At 45.0% G+C, this 24,701-nt stretch overlaps 1 protein-coding gene across 1 annotated transcript; it reads right to left on the minus strand.

Annotated features, from left to right (window-relative positions):
• Positions 1–6,834: 6,834 nt before the first annotated feature.
• Eloa (elongin A) lies at positions 6,835–23,797 on the minus strand. Its single transcript, XM_021200528.2, has 11 exons — positions 23,642–23,797; positions 16,053–16,109; positions 14,448–14,554; positions 12,030–13,209; positions 10,994–11,108; positions 10,487–10,642; positions 10,287–10,384; positions 9,371–9,551; positions 8,791–8,902; positions 7,857–8,035; positions 6,835–7,218 (listed from the first exon to the last, which is right to left on the minus strand). Exons 1-11 carry the CDS (start codon positions 23,714–23,716, stop codon positions 7,157–7,159), a joined length of 2,322 nt encoding a protein of 773 aa, XP_021056187.1. The 5' UTR covers positions 23,717–23,797; the 3' UTR covers positions 6,835–7,156.
• Positions 23,798–24,701: the final 904 nt, after the last annotated feature.

Consider the following 24,701-nt stretch of genomic DNA (forward strand, 5'->3'; position numbering starts at 1 on the left):
GCGCCCAGAGAAATCACCCAAACATGGGATGTCAAGGTGTAATAAGGTTAGGTACCTCCCCTCATATTAAGGCAGGACAGGGCAACCCAGCAGGAGGACAAGGGCCCCAAAAGCAGGCAGAGGAGACAGAAACAGCCCTGCCCCCTCAGAAAGGCCAAGCTACACAACTATTGTGTGGCAGGCTCCCTGGCTGTTGCTTCAGTCTCAGCTGTTGCTTAGTGTTTAAAATATGCGCTCTCAGGCCAGACGTGGTGACGCACACCTTTAATCCCAGAATTTGGGAGGCAGAGGCAGGCGGATTTCTGAGTTCGAGGCCAGCCTGGTCTACAGAGTGGGTTCCAGGACAGCCAGGGCTACACAGAAAAAACCCTGTCTAGAAAAAAAAAAAATGATCTTTCAATGCAGAGTGTGTGTAAGAAGTGTTGGATGCCTGTAGTTTGTTAGTCTTTGAAGAACATTCAGACAGTGGTTGTCACAGAAAGGGAAGTCCGGTAGATTTTGAAGATAGACTGTGATATTTCTCTACTTAAACAGGGAGACTCAAGAAAGAGAAACTGAGATGACCGGACTCTAGAAGGTACCAAGCCACATAGAGGATTCTGTTGGGTATCAGATCCATGCAGCAGAAAGAAATTCTCAGATCTATGCAGTACTGGTCTAGACTTGGCCATAGAAAAACATTTTACAGCCGGGCGTGGTGGCTCACGCCTTTAATCCCAGCACTCGGGAGGCGGAGGCAGGCGGATGGCCTGGTCTACAAAGTGAGTTCCAGGACAGCTAGAGCTATACAGAGAAAGCCTGTCTCAAAATACCAAAAAAAAAAAAAAAAAAAAAAAAAGAATAAATCTTAAAAGGAGTTTGCAACTGATCTTCTCTGATCTGTACCTTTTGTGGTTGAATTTTTTTTTGTTGACTTATTTTATAACCCAAATAGTAATAGAAATCTTCTCTCTGTATTTTTTTCAGGAGCAATTTGTTTTTTGTTACTTTTTTTTTTTTTTTTCTTTCAGGAGCAATTTGTAAACCCCATCATTGCAGAATTCTCTGTGTTTCTTAAACATTTTGTCTAAAGTATCTGCATCAGAATGAGCCAACAAAATATTACCCATGTAATTATAATGGATTGAATCAATTGCCTGTGAATTATTTCTAGCAGGTACACAAAATGTTGACATAAAGGTGGACTACTTAACGTTCCCTGTGGAAGAATGTTCCACTGATACCCTTTTTACAGGTTGAGCATAAGTAGGTACTGTGAAAACAAACCTTTCCCTAACTTCCTCTTGCAAGAGGATAGTAAAAAAAAAAAAAAACAAAAAACAACAAAAAAGGCAGTTTGTTAAATCAATTGCTATCATAGGCATGCCTTAGGTAATAAAGAAGGTAAAGAAATTTTAGGTTGTAAGGGACCCATTGGTTGAATTACTCTATTCACCACTGTTAGGGTTTCATTGCTGTGAAGAGACACTATGACCAAGGCACCTCTTATAGACACAAGCATGGGCTGGAGAGATGGCTCAGTGCTTAAGAGCACTGACTGCTCTTCCGAAGGTCCTGAGTTCAAATCCCAGCAACCACATGGTGGCTCACAACCACCTGCAATGAGATCTAAAACCCTCTTCTGGCATGTCTGAAGACAGCTACAGTCTAATTATTTGTAATAATAAATCATTTAAAAAAAAAAGTTAAAATAAAACTATACTAACTGTTGGGAACAGACCCAGAAGAAATGGTAGTACCTTATATTAATGCTGACATCATGTTGTTATGTGTTGGAGACCAGGCTGAGATACACCAGGCCCTGGACAGCTCTCACCTAGTAACCAAATGGTCCTTTGTTGAGAGCTGAGTCAACCCCTCCCTGCCAAGACTGCTCTATCTCTCTCCTCCCAAGGCTACTCATGGAAATCATCTGACTTCTGTACTAAGCTGACACCTGAGAGGATCCAAGACTCTGAGATTAGCTGCCCATCGTTCCACAGCAGTGACACCAAGACTCTAAGAAAATCACAAGAAGTTTCAAATCTGCAGTCAGCATCCCCCCATTCATCCTCTGTTTCTTTTGATGGTTTCTCAACCCCTCCCCATTTCCCCTTACAGTGTTTATGACCAAACGCAATAAACGAAGCCTTGACAAATTTGCTTGGCTTCCCTCTCATTTCCCACCCATTTCTCACTTTCAGGCTTGGTCCCCTTGACCCCACAAAATAGCTTGTCCCTCGGGCAGGGGCAGGGATAGTTATGGGTAATCAATGAAGATTGACAAAGAGCTTCTGGCAACTATTTTGAAGAAATTAACAGCAAATATCCAAAAAGCAAATGTCTTCAGTTTGTAAAAACAACCAGTTGGATTCTCCTGTGAGTTCTAAAGGGGATGCCAATTCCTGAAGCAGCTATATTCTATAGTGATGCAAATGAGTTGGGAATGGTAAGCTTTAAATCAGACCCCCCCCCCCAAAAAAAGCAAAGTAATTCAAAAGTTCATATACTTCAGTTCAAAAATCAGGGTTGTATGCAATTGTTAGGGTATTATTAGATTTTTCTGAATCTCTTAATATATTGACTCTCAATATGCAGAGTTGTTTTGCATATAGAAATTGTTTACTTTAACCCTGATAATTAAGAATTAACTTTTTTATTTATGCAACTTGCAACAGCCAATCAGAAATAGAAAATATTCATTATATATCACCCGTAGTTGGTCTTGTCAGATCTATTAGCACAAGAAAATTAAGAAACTGACCAATAATAGGAAATGTATCAGAAGCCTCAAAATTTCATGAAAAACATGTTAACAGTAAAGGTTTAAAGAAAAAGTTTTCTACCACTTGGCCACAAGCCAAGGATTTTATAAGACAATGTCCTACTTGTTCCCTGTATAACCAAACTCCATCACCCGCTGGAGGTAACTCTAAGGGTACCAAAAGAAATGAAATCTGGCAGATAGATATTTCAATTTGCAGAAATTGGAAAACTAAAGTATGTTCATCAGAGCATTGTTTCATATTTATGTCAACCACCTGCCTCTGCCTCCCAAGTGCTGGGATTAAAGGCGTGCCGACTCCAATGTTTTTGCTTTAGTCCCAGAAGTAGGATAGGGGGCTGCTGTCCAGTAGCTATGATTTGACTCATGCTCTAGGGAAGAGAGATGGGGGGTCAATTTGACAGATGCAGTTAGTTTTTACAATTTTGTGATATTTGGAATCCTGGGAAATTTTCAGAGGGTGTGTGTGTACGTGTATATGGGTTGTTGGTTTGTTGTGAGTTGTTGGTTGGTTGCTGTTGGTTATAGATTGTTAAGTAGTTGTGTGCAAACAACAAGAAATTAGATATCTTGGTGTTGAAGATCAAATTTGCTCCAAGGAACTCATTGCCCCTAGTCAGCAGATAGTCTAACAATATCGGCACCCTTTCTGACTGCTGCCGTTATTCGTGGACCTCTTTCCTTTCCTCTCTATCCTCTTTTTTTATCTAGTGTTAGGGGGTTGAAGGGGTGGAAGGAAAACAGTGAAGGGTGGAAGAATGAGCCAACATAGTAGCAAAAGACAAGCTACAGTGGCACATGGTTATAATCTCAGCCTTCAAGAGGCTGGCTGAGGCAGGAGACTCACTATAAGTTTAAGGCCAATCTGAGCTATATCTTCTCACTCTGCAATAATGTGGCTGACTCCCTAGCATGTGTGTGAGAACCCAGAGTGCATCGTGACTAAGTTGCCTGGCATGGAGCAGATGCCTATCCGGCAAGATCTAATACAGGTGCTGGCTCAGCACAGACTCCAGGTACACTGCTCCACAATTAGCTTTGATGTGCCTTTTCTAACACTGCCAACTAGGTCCATTAAAGCAAAGAAAGGAGGGAAGAGGAGTCTAAGACACGTGCCAAAAATTCCTTTTTAGAAGAGGAGGGCTAATAGGACTAACTATGAGATAATTGTTGACCCAGCAGATAAATGCAGGGTTGTGCGGTTCAGTCAGGGCCAACATGGCAGGCTGTGACCAAGTTCTTTATGATCTTAGGATGCCAAGGGTGAGTGAGACTTAACTTTCACACCTGTGAGAAAAAAAACTAAGCCACAGGGGCTCAAATCTCTGTAGTCTGGGAACCTGAGTTTCCAATCTTTCCCTTCTGCCCTTGAAGCTATTCACCATGACTACACTACCCCACCTCAGAGTCACAGTTCCTAACAAGGAAGTAACTAACTCAGCCTCAGGCTTTCCAAGAATCATAAGAAACAGTGACACAAAACAGGCCCTGGACAATTGCTCCTTTACCCTGGGTTTGTTTTGCTTTTTGGATTTTGTTTTTTTGTTTTTTGGTTGTTGTCTCTGGAAGTCCTCTCTGGTCCTGCTGTATTCTAGGTAGCCAACCCTTTAAGGTGAGGCTTTTAAGAAGCAAAGCCAGGCAGTGGTGGTGCACACCTTTAATCCCAGCACTTGGGAGGCAGAGGCAGGTGGATTTCTAAGTTCGGGGCCAGCCTGGTCTACAGAGTGAGTTCCAGGACTACACAGAGAAACCCTGTCTCACAAAATAAACAAGCAAGCAAACAAACAAAACAATAAAGAAGCAAGTGAAGGCCTGAGTGAATGTGTATTGTCTGACATGAGAGAGACAATGTCCAGGATGCCAACGCCAACAGAATCATGAGTTGTAAATCCTTCCCGGGGGAGGCTGTGAGATGGCAATCTTCCTTTGGTCCCAGCATGAATGTTGACCATACACAGAAAATGTCCACCTTAGCTCCCCTTGGACCCCTGAAGATGTCTGCTTCCTTAAGACTGCTCCTATGGAGATCAGCTGAACCCCGCCTCCACACTGGGCTGAGCTTGCAGGGTGCTTCAGCAGCTCCGTCAGTGATTAGTGAAGCAGGCATCTTGTGACTGGTTTCTCTTCCCTTATAAAATGAGGAAAGGCTCAGCAGGTAGAATTTTTTTACTTTTTATTTAGACATGGGATTTTCCTTTTTGTATAACTTATCTAATTAAAATATTCATCTTGTAGTTACCACAAAAAAGTAACAATAGAAAATTGTATTTACATTTTGGGACCAAAATACAAATGCAGAGCAGGGTGGTGCTCATTCCTGCTCCTCCTGCCTCCAAAACAGAGAAAAGTGAGCCCCTGAGAGCCCGTGGAACGCCAAGGATCACCAAGGGCTAGTCTGTATGTATCATCTGTATGTAAAGGGCTAGTCCATCATGTGTGACCTGTATGTAGTGTAGCACAGAAAACATTGCACGAGTCTTCACAAATGTGACTGTGTCTGCCTTGTGGCCATTGTGCACGGGGTGAGGGACTGTGGAGACGGCTGCTCACTGGGCCCTCACTGTTCTCACCAGTCCTATCCCTGACACAGACACTCTTGAAGGGCTAGAAAATCTGGCTCTAAGTAAACTGGGTGCCTCAGAAATCTTTGTGTGCCAAACCGGATGCTGGCACTGGGACGGGCAAATGTGTGTCCTTTCTTCCCCTAGGCCTACAAATTCCTAAAGGGAATTAAATCATACACAATTGACTCTGCAATGGGGAAAAACGGCAAAGGGAAGCCTCAAAACACAGCTAAGGCATAAATCTGAGGTGGTCAACACCTAGAGAGGAGGCTGTTCTAGACAGCAGGGGCCTGGCTCCTAGTACAAATGTCCCTTTAACGTCAGCTAAAGAGACCTGATGTCAGAGTTTGAGGTCAGGCTGAGAGGTGGTATGGTGAAACAAGCAACCAAGAGAAACAATGTTTTACTTAGCAATCCCCCTGTCTCATGGCAACAGGGACCCAGCATAGCAATGCACAGTAAGGGGGGCCTAGCTTGAGCTGTGCAGGCTTTCTGGACTGCCTTGGGAGTCTTCACTAGCCTGAGGTCTTGAGGATGCTAAAACAGGAGATAGGCACAGTACCAGTGCTGTCTGTCCCCTCAAGTTCATAGTGTCTTTCACCTGGCTCATAACCAATTGAGTCCTCTTCCACGTTTTCTGACAGGAAGGAAAAAGCTGGCACTATCCTCCTAGCTCTGACATTGCCCCTATGCCACCTAGAAACAGGGAATCTTCCTCCAGAGTTGGTTGGCTGGGACCAGGGTGACCATCCACCCTTCCCAAGGGCAACACTCAGAAAGCGGAGGCTGCAGAGTTCTCTGCTGGCCACAGCACAATACCGTTCCTCTGGGCACATCAGTACCTTTCCTTTCAAACAAAAGCAAGTTCCACAGTACTACAGTGCTTTAAATCATTCACTCCTGGTAGGAATTCATAGAGAACAAGAGAATAAAGTGCTGGCATTTCAACCCCCCAAATCACACTCAGAGCTACAAAAGCCCTGTTATGTCTGTTTCCCCACAGTGCAGGGAAAGGCAAAATAAGGGTTGGTGTGTATGTAAAATACTGAATCAGAAATGAGGATTATAAAACTGCTGAGGTCCTACATAAATTCATCTCTTAAGGGTCTGTCCTCCAGCAAGCCTGAAAACAGGGAAGAGGAGTATGATTTGAAGATGATGCACAAAGGACTATAGACTTTGCAAACAGCCTTCTTTAACAAATACTACTGAAGGAAGAAAAGCGCCCATCAAGGAACTCAGGGTTTAACAGGAAGGGAGGCTCCCTGGAGGACAGGCATTCTGGCACTCACTCACTCCTGGCCCTGTATATGGGCTTGGGGCGACACACTGGCTCTGAAGGTGCCCTTTTGACCAGTGTCTACTCAGAAGAGCTGACCCAGGACAAAAAACGGCTTTTGCTAGGCTCATCTAACTTTAATAAAGGGCCTGGAAGGTAAAAGGCTAAATATGGAGGACCAAAAGAAAAAAGAAAAAACAAAAAGAAAAACAAAAAACCCCTGGGGGTATTATAAATACATCTGGGGGCAATATTTATTCTTAAAACTATTTCTTATAGTTTACAAAGATGCTAATTAGCAACAAAAGTATAACTGATCTTAAAGCCCTCAGTAGGACTGAGGCTCATACTGTCTTCAGAAATCTGAAGTGTGCTATAAGCAGGGTGCAGGGCTGAGGCACACAGGGGGACACATGGAACTGTGCAGGAGTCAGAGGCCAAAAAGTTCCACAAAGCAAAAGATATGGGTCTTCTGTGGATATCCTCTTCTCCTGTCCCCAGCATCCCTGTATTCCTGCTTCCAGACTCAACCTCCAAGGCAAGTCCTGTTTATCGCCGGGAGAATCTGTTCTTGAATGCTTTAATGGTCTTGGCCATCATCGGAGCAATTTCTGTGAAGAAAAAGGAGTCAGCTGTTTCAGATTGGTTTATAGTAAAGCCTGCTTTCCCTGGCTGTGCCCTTCACCTCTACCACAAATGAACTAACCAGCAAGGACTGTCTGAGAAGACTAACCAGCAAGGACTGTCTGAGAAGACTAACCAGCAAGGACTGTCTGAGAAGACTAACCAGCAAGGNGCAAGGACTGTCTGAGAAGACTAACCAGCAAGGACTGTCTGAGAAGACTAACCAGCAAGGACTGTCTGAGAAGACTAACCAGCAAGGACTGTCTGTCTGAGAAGCCGTCAGAGAAAGCCTGTGGTACGAGGCAGACTGACAGACCCTGCAGGTGCGGTCCACCAGCATCTCTGACACTACAGCTTTCCAAGACTGGCTGCCGTGCTCATGGGCAGCTTAAGAGGCAAATCAGAAGTCTTTGCTGACTCTTGAGGCCATAATGCCGACAATTTAACTTTCCAACTCACACATTCAACAGTACCTAGACCCTGCAGCTTCCCAGAGCAGCAATGGTTTCACCATGAGCTAATAAACACGAAACACCTGAGGAGGGCCTGCCTGTCCTTGGCTCAGTTAGCATCTGTGTCAGGATCCCCACTGGCTCAGAGCCTTGTTCCCACCAAAGTTGCTTACTCTTCACAGCTGGTTTCCTGGGATCATAGGAGACAGAACTGCTGGCCACAGGAGCTAAGTGGGCACTGCTAGTACTGGGCCCATCATAAGTCAACTCCTCAGGGCTAGAGTGGAAGCCGCTGCTGATGTTGCTGGCAGGAACGTGGCTGCTTCCTGTCGTATATGGTGCTGGCTTTATCCTGAAATACAGACAAAGCTGACAATTAGCTGGGAGCACACAATCTCAACAGAGCTGTTGCTGTGTGATTCTACTGTGGCTCTGTGCAGTGGGCCTGGTACACAGAGTGCTGGTGAAGATTCAGATATAGCTGTTAGCCCTTTATTGAGAGTGACAGTCACACTAAACTTTTCCTGTTAAAATATCAGTCAGTCTATAGTTTGGAAATGCTCACGTGCCCTAAAAAAATCTCGTCACCCTGGAAATTTGTTTTGTTTTGATAAGTATATGTAAGCGGATGTGGGTACCAGGGTATCTGTTCATGTGGAGGCCAAGTCAGCCTTGGCTGTTATTTCTCAGGAGCTACCTGGCTATGAGATGGAGTCTTACAGAGACCCAGAGCTCACTGCACAGACTAGGCTGCCTGGGGACTCGCTCCCCAGCACTAGGGTCACAAGTGCACACCAAGTGTGAGAATCATCCTAGCCCCTTAAGCATTTTATTGGCATAGCTATATCTTCAAACATAGAAACAGTTTTGGGGTTTAAGTGAGAATAATGAATGCAGAGGGGCACGTTCTTGAGTCAGGTCCCGTTTTCTGCCTAGGAGAACACATGCACGTAGCAGAACTAATCACCTAAGCAAAGGCCAAGAGGAAAGTGCAGCTCCAGTAACCACTCAAGAACACTCTCCACTGCTTGACTCCACCACAAAATGAGTCACTTCCTGCCCCCAGCTCTCCTTCAGGGTAATGATCTTGCAGCAGAGAGATCTTACCTGACTTTCTCAGGGACAACTGCTCCCCCGGTTCCAAACTTCTCCTGCCTCCGGCGGACATCTCTTGGTGGCTTGGCCACAGAGTTGACAAAGGCCATCTTTGCTTGTCGTCCTGAGTAGAAATACAAACATCAATATTTACTTTCATAATCAAAGGTACTGCTAGAGCAGTGGTTCTCAACTTTCCTAATGTTGTGACCTTTTAATACAGTTCCTCAGGCTGGAGAGATGGCTTGTTAGTTAAGAACACTGACTACTCTTCCAGAGGTCCTGAGTTTAAATCCCAGCAACCACATGGAGGCTCACAATCATCTGTAATGGAACCCAAAGCCCTCTTCTGGTGTGTCTGAAGACAGCAACAATGTACTCATACATAAAAATAAATAAATAAATCTTAAGAAATACAGCCCCTCAAGTGTGGTGATCCCCAACTATAGAAGTATTTTACTGTTATTCCCTGACTGTAATTTTGCTACTGTTATGAATGGTGATGTAAATTTATGTGTGTTTTCCAATGGTTCTAGGCAACCCCTGGGAGCAGCCTGGCCTGGGACAGAAGGCTCAGCCACCCTTCCTTTACCTTTTGGCTTATTGGCGTGAGCAGACCGGATGTTGTTTGTGAGCAGGCGCAGGCGCTGCTCTCTGGCGTCCTGAAGCCTCAGGTACATCTCCCTCCAGGACTCATACTCTTCTGGTCTTTCTTCCTTAAAGTCTCGGTGACAGTGAACTTTCCACAACTGATCTGTTTCCTCAATTAATACCTGAAACCAGGACCAAGCCATCACATATTCACGCTCTCCTTCATATCTCCCTTTACCTACACAGGACCCAATGCCTAATAGAATGGGGGAGGCAGGTTGACGTAGTAGCAGTAGTTACAGTTCCACAATACTAGGAAGAAGGCAAATCACTAAATTAAAAAACAAAAAACAAATAAACAAAAAAACGCCAGGTAGTGGTGGCACAAGCCTTTACCTTTAATCCCAGCACTTGGGAGGCAGAGGCAGGCGGATTTCTGAGTTCAAGGCCAGCCTGGTCTACAGAGTGAGTTCTAGGACAGCCAGGGCTATACAGAGAAACCCTGTCTCGAAAAACAAAAAAAATAAATAAAATAAATAAATCTTTAAAAAAAAAAAAAAAAGACGGCAGGTAGCAGGGTAGTGGTCGCTCACACCTTTATTCCCAGCTCCCAGGAGGCAGAGAAAGGTGGGTTTCTGACTTTGAGGCTAGCCTGGTCTACACAGTGAGTTCCAGGAGAGCCAGACTCTGTCTTGAAAAACCAAAGCCAAACCCCCCACCCCAAACAATCAAAACAAAGAAGGATCCCAGGAACAGGCACAAAAAATCGGCTGTTTAAAGACCCAGACATGCAAAACAAACATGCCCAGAACTGTGATTTGCCCTCTGACCTGCCCTTTGGCCACAGCAGATCTAGAGACAAAGCTACGTCTGGAAACAGAGCCTGGAAGGTGCACTGTTCCCATTAGGACACTCACATGATTGCATTCCTCTATTCGGTAGAGCTGATCAGGTGTGCACCTCTCCAAGACAGGTTCAAGAACAGAATAGGGAACTCCTCCCACTTCAAAGATAGCTGCAGAGAAACCAAAGGTGGGCAGGTGAGTACTGAATGGCAGCCAAGCTCCCAGTGACAAAGTCCCAGTGTAGCAAAGTGCTTGCGAGGTTGGTAACTCACAGTCAATATTATTCTTAAGCACCCGGATACACTGCTGGTGCAATGTCATCATTTTGGGGAGATAGGCACACTTGGAACCAGAATACACCTGCATCTTAGAATTCATTCTTCGTCCTGTGAACCCAGCTTCTTCTTCTTCCTGGGGTGAAGAGAAAGCTGTAGAAAGAAGAAAACCAGCAAGTCACAAAAGGCTCACACCCATGGTGAAGCTCCCACCCAGCAGCTCCCACTTTCTGTAACTCTAGTCCAAGGGCTCCAGCACTGACTCCTCTAGCCTCCTTGGGTACCACACACACTTGGTGAATAGACACAGATGCCAGCAAAACACTAATACAGGCAAAATAAAAATATAATCTTTAATGCTAGCACTTGGGAGGCAGAGACAGGTGAATCTGAGTTTAAAGCCAGCCTGGTCTACAAAGTGAGTTTCAGGCAGACCAGCCAAGGCTACATAACGAGACCCTGTTTCAAAAAACTAAAAATCAATAAAAAGATGTCCAAAATTACCTTTTCGCTTTGGCTGAAAGGAGGGAATCAACTCAAGGGAAGGAAGGGGCCGGTAGTTGGCTTGAATGGCGGGTAAGGGGATGTCTGGCAATGCTGGCAGCACATCAGTAGGGACCTGCAAGAGACACAGTATAGAGCCCACCCTGTAATCAGCTTTCTTCCCTGCAGTCAGTTAACCAAGTCACGAATGACACCATTTAGGTAAAGAAATAAATGTCAATAGGGCAAAAAATGTCTTGGAAAATTTTGAGGCACTAAGAAGTAAATGCAGGGTCTCACACCCTCTCAGTGAGCACTGTACTGTACTATACTATACACGCGCTTCCTCCCTCACACCCTCTCAGTGAGCACTATAGTATACCATACTATACTATACTATACTATACACGCGCTTCCTCCCTCACACCCTCTCAGTGAGCACTGTACTATACTATACTATTATACACTGCGCTTCCTCCCTCACACCCTCTCAGTGAGCACTATAGTATACCATACTATACTATACTATACTATACTATACACACACGCTTCCTCCCTCACACCCTCTCAGTGAGCACTGCACTATACTATACTATTATACACTGCGCTTCCTCCCTCACACCCTCTCAGTGAGCACTATAGTATACCATACTATACTACTATACACGCGCTTCCTCCCTCACACCCTCTCAGTGAGCACTATAGTATACCATACTATACTATACTATTATACACTGCGCTTCCTCCCTAACCCAGAACAATTCTTTTTTTTTTTTTTTTTTTTCGAGACAGGGTTTCTCTGTGTAGCCCTGGCTGTCCTGGAACTCACTCTGTAGACCAGGCTGGCCTCGAACTCAGAAATCCGCCTGCCTCTGCCTCCCGAGTGCTGGGATTAAAGGCGTGCGCCACCACGCCCAGCTCCCAGAACAATTCTTATCCTGCGCACTATCTATGCTAAGTGCTAGCAAGGTCGAGAATATTAATAACAATCAGAACTCAAACGGTCGGAGGACAGCAGGACAAGTGGCCTGGCAGGCAGGAGGCAGAGCAGAGTTACCTTTCGAGGCCTGGTGGGTTCGGCTCCAGTTGGCTGCAGCTTCTCTGACTTGTTTTCGTTGACTTTGGGTAATTTTTGAGCTGAGTTCAAGTTTTTACTGGTGCTTTTAGAGTCCTTTTTTTTAAGTCCTTTTTCTCCAAGTGCTGTACTGGACGTTTTCACAACCTTCTTCTTTTTCTTCCGGGGCTGGTCGTAGCTGAGGTAGGACTCGAAGGACATCGTGGGCCGCTCAAACTCATCGTCCACGTCTGTCTCCTCTGCTTTAGTGTGGAGCGGGCCTGCGGACTTTCCATCTGCGTTAGTTCTTACTTTCCCCTCCTGAGCCTTCAGGTGGTTGGGAACTTTCTCCTTGGCTCTGGGCAGTGGGTCTCCTGTCCCTCGCCCTGAGTCCACGCCGTCTACACTCTGCTTGTTTTTGTCAGACCTGGCTTTCTCAGAGTCCTTGTGTTTGGGCTTTTTAGAGTGGTTGTCTGAGGTAACATCTAAGGCAGGTGAAAACTTCTTCTTGAGACTGCTGCCTTCTCTGTCCTTGTCTTTCTTGACACTAGAGGGCAGCTTCTCCTTGGCACTGTCCCCTGACAGTAGCCTTCGGCTTTCCTCTTTGGAAGAGGCTTTGTGTGACTTCTCTCTGCCCACAGCGGAGACCTTCTCGTCCCCTCTGGCATCCGCAGGGTGCTTCTCCTTGTGGGAAGATTTGTGCTGCTTGTTTTGGCTAACAGCCCCTTTACCTTGGTGTTCACCCAGGTGACTAACCCCTAGTCTGTCCTGAAAGGTATTACTGTGGACTTTTACTGGCTTCTGGTGTGAGATGATGGGCTCCTGGTCCTCCTCTGGGGACCTGGAGAAGTCTGTATACATTTGATGAGGACTTGAAGGTGGAGGGGATTGAACATGGCCATAGTCAGATGACTCGGGGTCTGAAGAATATGGTGGTGACACTTTGTGACACCTCTTCCTTTCATCTCTCTTCTCGTGACTGTGAGCCACTTTGTGAGGTCTTTCAGGCTCAGAAAGTTTTTTGTGTTTTTTCTGTCTGTGCTCAGGGCTGTAAGACCGGCTACCAGAGGGTTTCCAGCTTTCCTGGTAGTTCCCCTCCAACTCCTCCTCCCTCTGAAGAGCATCTCTGGGACGCTTACGGGAATTGTTCTTCTCAAAATCCTGATCCTCAGCCTCACTATTTCTAAAATAGAAGCAGAAGCAGAAGCAGACCTCAGCATAAACCTCTTAGACAAAGTCACAGACCTCGACTTCAGCCATGGAGGGCACAGGTGGGTCAGGATAATCACAAGTTCAAGGCCATCCTCTGCTACTAAGCAAATTCAAGGCCAATGGGCTACAGAAGACCCAGTCTCACCACAAAACAAAACAAACAACAAAAACCAGGCCACGCCTGGCTCACATCTAAAATCCTAGTACCAGGGAGATTAAGATAGGATTGTTGGGGAATCAGAAGTTCAAGGTCATCATGTTACATAGCATGTTCAAGGCTAGATTAGAGGTATTTTGAAAGAAGATATTAAGGCCAGCCTGATGGCTCAACAGGTAATTATTACCATGCAAGCCTGAAGACCTGAGTCCAATCCCATGGGGGCAGAAAAAAACTGACTCACAAACTGTCCTCTGATCTCTGAGCACGCACCCAGCACCTCACCTCAGTACGCTTAGTACGTTAGAGCGCCTGTGCTCATCCTCAGCACCAAGCCCCCAAACAAAACAAAAAACACCTAACAAAGTGTTAATGTTCAACATTAAAAAAGAATTGTATCTCGGCATGTCGGTCCATTTCTTTAATTCCAGCACTCACAGGCATAGGCAGACTTATCTCTGAGTTCATGGCCAGCCTGGTCTTTAGTTCCACCAGGGCTATAGTGAGAGACTGTCTCAAAAATTAAAACCAACCAACCAAAAAAATTTTAAGAAAAAAATATTTGCTCGCATTTTGATGTACTTATTCCCAGGAGATGACTGCACATGTGGAGGACAGAGGACAACCTTTGGGGCCAGAGTTCTCCCTTCCCCCACAGGCTGCAAGGAAAAATTTATTCTTTTTGGTTTGGTTTTTGCTTTTTGTTTTTTGTGTGTGGTACGGTTTTTTGTTTTCTTGTTTTTTTGCTTTTAAGGCGTTTGTTGTAGAAAGGCAGAGAGAGGGAGAGGGAGAAGAGTAGAGAAGCAGAGGCTGGCCATGGCCATGTGGAGAGAGTGGGGAAGGGAATGGGGAGAGACTGGGCAAGCGGGAAGCAAGAGTGAGAGAGACAAGAGAGTGAGAGCAAGAGGGTAAGAGAGCAAGAAAAATTTATTCTTAATACTTTATCATATATTCTACAATAACTTACAATAATCCTGGGTTATTTTTATAATTGAGGTCACATAGTTAATTTGACATATGAAGCAGAACAAGCAAAGAAGAAATGTTCTCACCGCTCTACTGGAACCAGCTTCTTCCACTGGGCCACCAGGTCTCTGGCAAAGTTTCCCACTTGCTCATGTTTCCGAAAGCTGTTCACTGTTTTCCCTACCCCAGTCTCCTACAAAAGAAACACAGGAATTGACCGAGGATTCTGAAACCAAAGGCATGGTTTTCTATACATGTAAAGCCTCTTGTTGGAGAAAAGCAACGACTTCCCTCCTAAAACGCCTAAGCCTTATACTAAGTTACTTTGTGGCCTATGCCCAGATGTCTGACACAAAGTAACAAAGCCCACAGGTTTAGGGAAGGTCATTAAGACAGCCCAGAAGCACAGAATGTAACAAGGAGGGGTGGGGTTTGATCCAGCATGCTCTCTCTGAGACAGTGAAAGTGCTCATCATAACCCTTAAGGAAGGAATCAGCCTAAAGACATGGAAATTGGATTTCTTTTTTCTTTTTCTTTTTTGAAAAGACAGGGTTCAGTATATATACCAGGTTGGCCTTGAACTCCGACTCACCTACAAAGGCGCACATAGCCATGCCAGCCTCAAAGTTTCCTAGAATTAGAATCTATGAGTAGTAGATCCCAAAGCCAAAATTCTTTTCATGCATTAATTTTTTAAAAATATTTATACTGCCGGGCAGGGGAACTGGGATCCACTGGAAGATCAGAAAGCACTCTTAAACTCTCACCTAACTCTCATGTACCTCGTATGTTTAAATTTCCAGTTGAGGGATAGAGTGACATCTCTGCAGTTAAGAGAAATTACTGCTCTTGCAGAAGACAGAAATTCAATCCCAGCACTCACATCAGGTAGCTCCCGATTGCCTACAACTCCAATCTGAGAGAATCTAAGGTCCCGTGCTCTCTTTGGGCATGTAAACACTCATAAAGTCACACTGGCCCATACACATAAGTAAAAGAATATATCTTTAAATTTTGAACCAAAAAAAAAATTTTTTTTTTTAAAGATTTATTTATTTATTATATGTAAGTACACTGTAGCTGTCTTCAGACACTCCAGAAGAGGGCGCCAGATCTTGTTACGGATGGTTGTGAGCCACCATGTGGTTGCTGGGATTTGAACTCAGGACCTTTGGAAGAACAGTCGGGTGCTCTTACCTGATGAGCCATCTCACCAGCTCGAACCAAAATTTTTGAACCAACATTCAAGTAACAGGAAATAGTCATGCAGCTTAGAGGAGCACACTTGTCTGTCAGGCACAACACCGTGAGCTCCTTCCAGCATACCTGCCCACCTTGTCACATGACATAAAATACACCATCTTAAAGTACAGTGATTTCTAGAACTTTCTTCATACTTACCTCCTCATAACTCCTCATACTTCCCACAGCCTAACTCTAGAATGTAAAAAGAGAAACCCTGTTCCTTCCAATTCCCTAAGCCCTAACAATCACATACCTATCTACTTTCTGTCTATGGAGTAGCCCATCCTGGACATTTCATATAAACAGAATCATACAGTATGCAGTGGTTTGTATCTAGCTTCTTTCATTTGTAAAGCCTAACCTCTCTAAGTGTCCCTTACACATTCTGTAGTGGGAAACATTTGCAATATAGTCACATAATATTTACAGTTAAAAAAATTCTTACCACAAGAATGTCAACTGTGATAGGTAAGACGGAAAGCTTCTTCAAATATTTCAATAGCTGCAGAAAGAATAAGACAAATATTAATTTCTATAGTCATATGGATCTTCTCTGAGGCAGACGATACTATCTGATGGTGAGATATTTGCTTGGAGCTCCGTTCTTCAACATAACAACTATGGATGCTATTTGCATCTTAAAAGTGTGAAGAAAGGCTCAGAGATGCTTGTTACTAGCCCAGGACACAAGTAGTACAAGGTTTACTTTAGTCGATATGGTTTTCCAGTCTCTGCTTTCTTCTGTGAGTTTTTAAAACTGTGTGTGCTGTATCCACGTGTCTATTGTGGGGGGGCAGGACAACTATCATCATGCTAGGCATGGCAGTGCATGCACTGGTTTTTGTTGTTGTTGTTTTTGTTTGTTTTTCGAGACAGGGTTTCTCTGTGTAGCCCTGGCTGTCCTGGAACTCATTCTGTAGACCAGGTTGGCCTCGAACTCAGAAATCTGCCTGCCTCTGCCTCCCAAGTGCTTGGACTAAAGGCGTGCGCCACCACTGCCCGGCAACCCCAGCACTGTTTAGGTGAGGGGAGGTGGACAGCCTAGTCTAAACAGGGACCCAGTCTCAAAAAACCAACAATCACTGCCACCTCCCTTGATGCTAGGTCTATCACTGGCCTGGAGCTCATCAATTAGGCTAAGTTCACTGACCAATGAGTTCCAGGGCTCCATCTGTCTCTGCCTCTCCAACACAGTATTACAAAAGTGTGACACCATGCACAGCATTTCTATATAGGTAATGCTTCTGAAGCAAGCATGTTACGAAATGTATTATTATATCTCCCAAACCCTCTTTTGTGGCTTTTAGGGTTTTCTGTTTATAATACAAGAGATTGAACCTATTGATTAACTATGCTGACAAGTGCTCTATCACCAAGCTATAACCTAGCCCTCTTTTTTTTTTTTCTTTTTAAACCTACGTTCTGGCATGCTGAAGTGACATCATCATTTTTAAAAAATTATTATTATATATATAAGTACACTGTCACTGTCTTCAGATACCCCAGAAGAAGGCATCTGATCCCATTACAGATGGTTGTGAGCCACCACATGGTTACTGGGAATTGAACTCAGGACCTCTGGAAGAACAGTCAGTGCTCTTAACCATTGAGCCATCTCTCCAGCCCCTAACCTAGCCTTCTTTTTACATTTAGAGATCAGGCTTGGCCTTGACTTCTGAATTTCCTGCCTTAGCCTCTGGAATAGCAAGGTTACAGGACTATGTCACCAAGCCTGGCTAGATTATATGTTTTTAACTACTTTCTTCTCCAAAGGGAAAAAAGAGACAGAGAAGTGAATTAAAACTCACTAAATGGGACTGGGGAAATGGCTCATTGGCTGCTCTTCCAGAGGACCTCACATGGAGGCTCAAATCATCTCTAATCCTAGTTCTGATGCTCTCTTCTAGCCTCCAAGGACACCAGGCACACATGAAGTGCACAGACATTCATGCCAGCAAAACATCCATACACAAACTAAATAAATAATAACTTAAAAAACCCTCACTTACTGGCCTGGTATGGTGACTAATGTCTATAATCCCAGCATTTAGGAAACTGAGGTAGACGAATCACCCTGAGTTCAAAGGTCATATGGGTTTCAGAGAGGGAGAGAGATTCTGCCCCCACACACACAAAAACAAAACAAAAAAACAATCAAACACAGCCATCAGCAACTATCACTTTGCAGACAGAGGACTGTGAAAGGTAGCATGTTTAGGGAAATCATCTATAGACTTGATATATCTAAAGCAGAACAAGGACTACACAGGAAGAGAGGACCCACAAACCTCCTGAAGGGATACAGTGTTTACCACAAGTGTCATCACAAATGGGAACTCAAGACCAATCTGAGATGCTGGAGTCAGAGCTTTGCTGTTAATAACGATCAAACATGTCTGGGTAGATCAGAAAGATTTGGTTTGCCCATTTCCTTTCTGAAGTCTCTAAAACTAGGTCAAAACTGGTAGAGCAGAGCTCAAGACAGAGTGAGAGACAGGTCGTCTCGCTTCTTGACTGATCGTGTGCAAGCCAGTAACCCGCCCGAGACCTGAGTTACTTCATCTGCAAATCAAAACTAGAGTCTCCATTTGCTGCAAGCTCTGAGGATTCATTGGGACAAACCATGTGCAGTGCTTAGTCATGGTGTCTGCAACACCATAAAAGTTAAACATGTTCATCCCTAATAATTTCGTTCATCAGCCAACAGCTCTTTCCATGTCCTACCCTGGATCCTGGACCAGATACTGCTCAGACAATTCCTACTTACTTTATTTCCAATGGATGTCAGGATTGCTAAGCCTTTTTCTAAGAATGGGTAAATGCATAGAAACACTTTCCATACAGGGAGTGTGGTAAAGTACACCAGTGTAAAACTGATAACTGAGTCAGCTGTGGTAGTATACCCTTGTAACCCTAGCACTCAAAGTCTGATGCAAGCCTGAGCTACATATTGAGTACCAGACTATGATACATGGTAAATCCTCACTCAAAAGCAAAAACAGGGGGCTAGAAAGATGGCTCAGAGGTTTAAGAGCACTGACTGCTCTTCCAGAGGTCCTGAGTTCAATTCCCAACAACCACATGGTGGCTCTCAACCATCTGTAATGGGACCTGATGCCCTCTTCTGGTGTGTCTGAACACAGTGACAGTGAATTCATAAATAAATCTAAAAACACATGTTGCTCTTCCAGAGAATCCAAGTTCAGTTCCCAGCACCATCTGGCACGTCACAGCCACCTGTTACGCCAGCTTTAGAGCACCTGATGCCCTCTGCTGGCTTCTGGGGGCACCCACATACATGTGTATAAATCAACAGGAGATTGAACCTATTTGGTTATATATGCATATAGAACACATATATGCACAACTATTTCAATTTTTAATAAGTCATAACAGGGGCTGGAGAGAGATAGTTTAGTGGTTAAGAGCACTGATTACTCTTCCAGAGGTCCTGAGTTCAAATCCCTGCAACCACATAGTAGCTCACAACCATCTGTAACAAGATCTGACTCCCTTGCCTAAAGACAGATACAGTGTACTTACACATAATAAATAAATATTTAAAAAAAAAAAGTCAGCCAGGCATGGTGGCGCACGCCTTTAATCCCAGCACTCGGGAGGCAGAGACAGGCGGATTTCTGAGTTCGAGGACAGCCTGGTCTACAAAGTGAGTTCCAGGACAGCCAGGGCTATACAGAGAAACCCTGTCTCAAAAAAACCAAAAAGTCAAAACAGGGCTCAAGAGATGGCCCAGTGGCTAAGAGCACTGACAAGGCTTGCAGAGGACCTAGACTCCGTTCCCAGAACCCATATGGCAGCTTACATCTGTCTGTAACCCCAGTTTTCCATGACCCAGTGCCCTCTTCTGGCTTCCATGGGCATCAGGCATGCATTTGGTGAACATACATATATGCAGGTAAAACTCATACACATAAAAAATAAAAATGAGGGCTGGTGAGATGGCTCAGTGGGTAAGAGTACCCTACTGCTCTTCCGAAGGTCCGGAGTTCAAATCCCAGCAACCACATGGGGGCTCATAACCATCAGTAACAAGATCTGATGCCCTCTTCTGGAGTGTCTCAAGACAGCTACAGTGTACTTACGTATAATAAATAAATAAATAAATCTTTAGAAATAAATAAATAAATAAATAAATAGAATAAAAATGAGGGGGGCTGGTGAGATGGCTCAGTGGGTAAGAGTACCCTACTGCTCTTCCAAAGGTCCNGAGTTCAAATCCCAGCAACCACATGGTGGCTCATAACCATCAGTAACAAGATCTGATGCCCTCTTCTGGAGTGTCTGAAGTCAGCTACAGTGTACTTACATATAATTAATAAATAAATCTTAAAAAAAAAAAATTTAAAAAAAATCAAAATAAAAATGAGCCTTAAAAAAATAAAAAGAAAACAGTATAAACTAGGCATGGTGGCACACGCCTTTAATCTCAGCACTTGGGAGGCAGAGGCAGGTGAATTTCTGAGTTCAAGGTCAGCCTGGTCTACAGTGTGAGTTCCAGGACAGCCAGGGCTACACAGAGAAACCCTGTCTCGAAAACAAACAAAAAACAAACAAACAAAAAATACATAAAACAAAATAGATAACCATCTGCCTTCATTTTTAAATATTAGACAGCAAGACTTGTTTTTTGTACTGTAATCGGTCATATTACTACAAGCTGGAGCAACAAGTATGTTTTTCTGGTCATTTTACTCCCATAATTACTTAACATGGTCTCTAGGCAGAGCAACTGAATCACAGGTGACAATCTTGTTTGACGGAATAAGAGGCCCAATGGCGAATCTGGGGAATATGAAACTTAATGGAGTAAAAATTATACTTAAACTCTCCACTTCCTTTATGATCCAGCTCAGGAAACATTATGTAAAGGCTAAGGCTAATAACATTTTCTCAAAGGGAAATCTGGAGTTACTGGAAAGAGTTAAAATTGGTGGTTCTAGCCGGGCGGTGGTGGCACACGCCTTTAATCCCAGCACTTGGGAGGCAGAGGCAGGCGAATTTCTAAACAGAGAAACCCTGTCTAGAAGCACCAAAAAAAAAAAAAAAAAAAAAAAAAAAAAGGTGCTTCTCCTATAATGGTGGTCCCTGGAGAAGAGGACTTCCCACACACACACACAGCCCCCTGAGACAGGGTTTCTCTGTGTAGCCCTAGCTGTCCTGGAACTCTGTAGACCAGGCTGGCCTCAAACTCAGAAATTCGCCTGCCTCTGTCTCCCAAGTGCTGGGATTAAAGGCGTGCACCACCATTGCCCAGCCCGAGAAGGGGATATTTATATACCATCCACTTTGTGCCGGGAATCAAGGTAAGTTTGTCTCATTTGACCCTGTCTAGTAGTTATTGTTCTCCTATTTTGCTGACATTGAACCTGGGTCTAGGGCTGTTCCATACTTGCCTAAAAAGCCAAGAAACTAATATCACTGTCCTTAAAAGAAAGACTCATGCATAGAATATAGAAGAAAGCAGGCATTCTTCCTCAACACCATGCTACTTGACAGCTTACAGTTCATGTGGCAAAGGTCACAAAACACAATTACAGGACCACTACATAGCCAACAGAGAGGAATGGAGTCAGAAGTCAAAGAGGATGTGTTGATCTCAAGGCTTTGTATGGACTGGCAAAGTGAGTATTGCCTGTGCCCTACCTTTGGTCTAGCAGACACAATAAAAACTCTTGAGATGTTCTAGCTGATTTAGCCCAGTTTTCAGTCGGTGACTTCCAAGAATGAAGCAACAAGCAGAGAGTACTATGGGTATCCTCAAGTAGATGGAAACTAGTGTTGTCAACCCAATGTAGACATATATAAAGCCAGCAAAACTGGTAGCAGATGACAGAAATAACAAAAGTTTGCACAGTCCCATACATAGGAATCTTGGGTTCTCCGCTTCCAGTCTTAGAGCTAACCAGTTCCCAACAATGACCTCCTCATTCTCCATCTACCACCAATCTGTGTGCTTCGTAGTTTTTACACTCAAAACCAGATTAAGGACTGCTAACTTTATCTGTCAAGAAAACTGTTTCCAATCCAATGATAGGAACAAAAGTTAAGTCATCTCACAGTACCTTCTCTAACAAGTGAGCCTAGAGGCTGGATGAAAGCAGAGTGAATACACAGTTAATTTACACTTAAAACACCAAAATCCAATAGCAGGAGTCCCAAAAACACAGATGTGGAATCAGCCTTTTGGCTAATAATGGTCTGGAAGCAAGATTTGGTTGCAAATTCATACTGCTCTATCTATAATCATCTTGCCACTTCACAAACCTGTGAGAGCTTGCTATGTTAAAAGGGGGTTGGAAAGCCAGCATGCAGGCTTGCAATTTTCTCTTTGCAGTCAGCGTGTTTCTGAATATCAACGTTTCAGGTCCTTTGCACAGGGGTCTCTCAAGAGTCTCCTCACCTCTCTCTTCACAACACATTCAGTTCTCCCTCCCCAGTGGGTACAGAAGCCAGGAGCTCACATAGCTGCTACTGAAATACATCCCCAGCCTGAAGGTAATTTTCTCTCTGGGAATTGAAAAGCCAAATTAGGGCTGTCAGAGGTAGAAGAGGGCTTGCCTACTAGTATTAGCCTGAGTCCCTGCCAATAACACAAGAACTACCGCCAAACACAACAACAAAAACAAAAACACCAAACACCCTTTGAAATAATTATTAGGAACTTAAGAAAATTTACTTAAACTTTTCCTAACTTGACATTTCATACACAAATAGATCATTCCAAAATTTAAATTCTATTTTTTTTAACCTTATGGCAGAAACGACAAAATGATGATGGTTACTTTAAGGTCAGTCACAAATCTTACAATGTTCAGGAAGGCAATCTGGTACTTGGAAATAATGACCATTTATTAGATGACCACAAAGGGTTATTGTAAAAAGAAACTTGTAAATATGTCTGACCAAAGATCCCCAAGGCTTCCAGAGAAAGTAAAACACAAGACGATTAAAACATTTACGTTTTCGCTGACTTACAACACAGCTTCTGAAGAAGTGTATCTCTGAGCTGGGGGAGGGGAGTTTAAAAGTGGCCCGGAGGTTGAGAGGTAGTGTGAAACCTTCCAAAACAGAGAACCCTCTCTGTGACCCAACTAGGAACAAGAAGAGTAAATGGGGTCCCTGACTGGACATTCTGAAAGATGGCGATTAACACTTACAAAGAACACTAGGGCCCAGTTGGTGTTTCAGGAAGAAACTAGAGAAAGGACAGGATGAGCAGAGAACTCCTCCAAAGTCCAGAGCTGGTGCTGGCTAGGAACCTAGACTGCATGTGTAAGTTCGTTCGCAGCCTCCCTCCACTACTTCCTCTTCCACCCAGCTCGCTGGACACTTCACCTTTTAGGAACCTCAGGCCCCGGCTAGAATGCTGACAAGCGATGTCACACCCTTCGGAGTTTGCGGCCAGAGACTTCAGTGAAAACGATTCTAACTCCCACCATCCCCTCCTCCTAGAGCCCTGAGCAGCCTCGCCACCCCGGAGGGGTGGGGACCGCGAGGGGATACAATGTATTTAAAAATAACAGTCTCTTAAAAAGCAGCAACAAAGTAGTTACGTGCAATTAAACATGGTTCCTCATCACAGCCTGGTCCCACCTTCCAGGATGTCAGAGCCGTGGAACAGGCTCACGCCCTCACCCAGGACCCGAGCTCGGAAAAAAACCCCAAGGCGTTCCCCGTTTTCTCCGCTAAAGGGCAGAGGACAGCACAGGGGTCCTCGAGCCGCAGGACCCCCAAGCAGCGGACGGGGTCGCTCGGCTGCGACGGGGAAACAGCTGGCGCGGATGCCCGAACCCCGGGGAGAGCCGCAAGGCCGGGCCGCCCCTCCAGTCCTCAGCCCCCGGCCGGGGGGCGCCCGCCGGCCGCGAACTCCCCACTGCCCCGCGCCGCTCCGTGGGGCCTGGCTCCGGGTCGGAGGAGAAGCCCACCGCGCCCGGCCCGCGACCGTTACAGGGCCCGCGCCGCGCCCAACGCCCGCCCGCGAGGCCCACGCCGCCCGCGCCGCCCGCCGCTCACCTTCTTGGGGTCCGGGTTCGCCGCCAGGCGCGCCTGGAGCTTCTCCACAACTTGGAGCGCCGACTCCGCCGCCATCGCTGTCACTGGCGCGGCCTCCTCGCCGGAACTGGGCTCGCGTCGCGTCCTCGGGCCGCAACTCCGCCCTCCGTGAGGCCCCGGCGGAGACGGAAGCGCGAATGGTCCCTTCCGGGCCTCCGCTGGGGGTGGGGGGGTGTCTATGCGTGGACAGCCTCGGGACCCGCCCCCGCGCCAGACCACGCCCACACCATCACCGCGAACCGTCGTACACGGCACGGGTCACGCCCCCGGCACGCCCAGTCCAGAGCCACGCAACCAGCCACGCCCCCCAAGACCTTGTACCTTCTCAAAGGAGCCTCAATCCGCAAGCCAAACTTTGGCTTTACTCTCACTCACTGTCCTCCCATTCAATCGCTCATTTACACCTAAGGGTGGTGTTAGTGATCAGGGTCCGACGCGGCCCCAGGGACTATCCTGGGACTCTTGCAGTGGAAGGAAAGAACTAACTGAGGTAAATTATCTGACTTCCACCTGCAAGCTGTGACACATCCACACAATAAAGAAATCGTGTAATTTTTTTAACTTATTTTATTAGATATTTTCTTCATTTACATTTCAAATGCTATCCCGAATGTCCCCTATACCCTCCCCCCACCCTGCTCCCCTGCCCACCCACTCCCGAAATCGTGTAATTTTAAAGTAATTTAATGGTATTGTAATTTTGGGAAAGCAATCCAGGCTTTCTGGTTTCAAGGCAATTTGAAATACTAGAAATAAAAATAATAATACATTATTAACCATCTTGTCTGCAACAGCAGAGATCAGCCCCTTTTTTTTAGACTGTTCACGTGACATTCTTTTTCTTTCTTTCTTTCTTTCTTTTTTTCTCTTTCTCTTTCTTTTCTCAAAAAGCGTTTCTTTGTGTAGCCTTGGAGGTCACTCTGTAGACCAAGCTTACCTAAAACTCACAGAGATCCACCTGCCTCTACCTCCTAAGGACCAGGATTAAAGTTGTATGCCACCACCACCTGGCTCCATTTAA

Source organism: Mus pahari, chromosome 6 (genome assembly GCF_900095145.1).
Source record: "Mus pahari chromosome 6, PAHARI_EIJ_v1.1, whole genome shotgun sequence".
NCBI lineage: Eukaryota > Metazoa > Chordata > Mammalia > Rodentia > Muridae > Mus > Mus pahari.

What these genes read in the sequence shown, in the direction of transcription:
- Eloa (XM_021200528.2), bottom strand. Translation starts at nt 23,716, where the DNA reads ATGGCGGCGGAGTCGGCGCTCCAAGTTGTGGAGAAGCTCCAGGCGCGC. An exon ending in AACCCACCAGGCCTCGAAAG is followed by an intron (nt 11,109 to 12,029) that starts GTAACTCTGCTC and finishes TGTCTCTTGCAG; the next exon opens with GTCCCTACTGATGTGCTGCC. An exon ending in CAGGAAACCAGCTGTGAAGA is followed by an intron (nt 7,219 to 7,856) that starts GTAAGCAACTTT and finishes TTTTCTTCACAG; the next exon opens with AAATTGCTCCGATGATGGCC.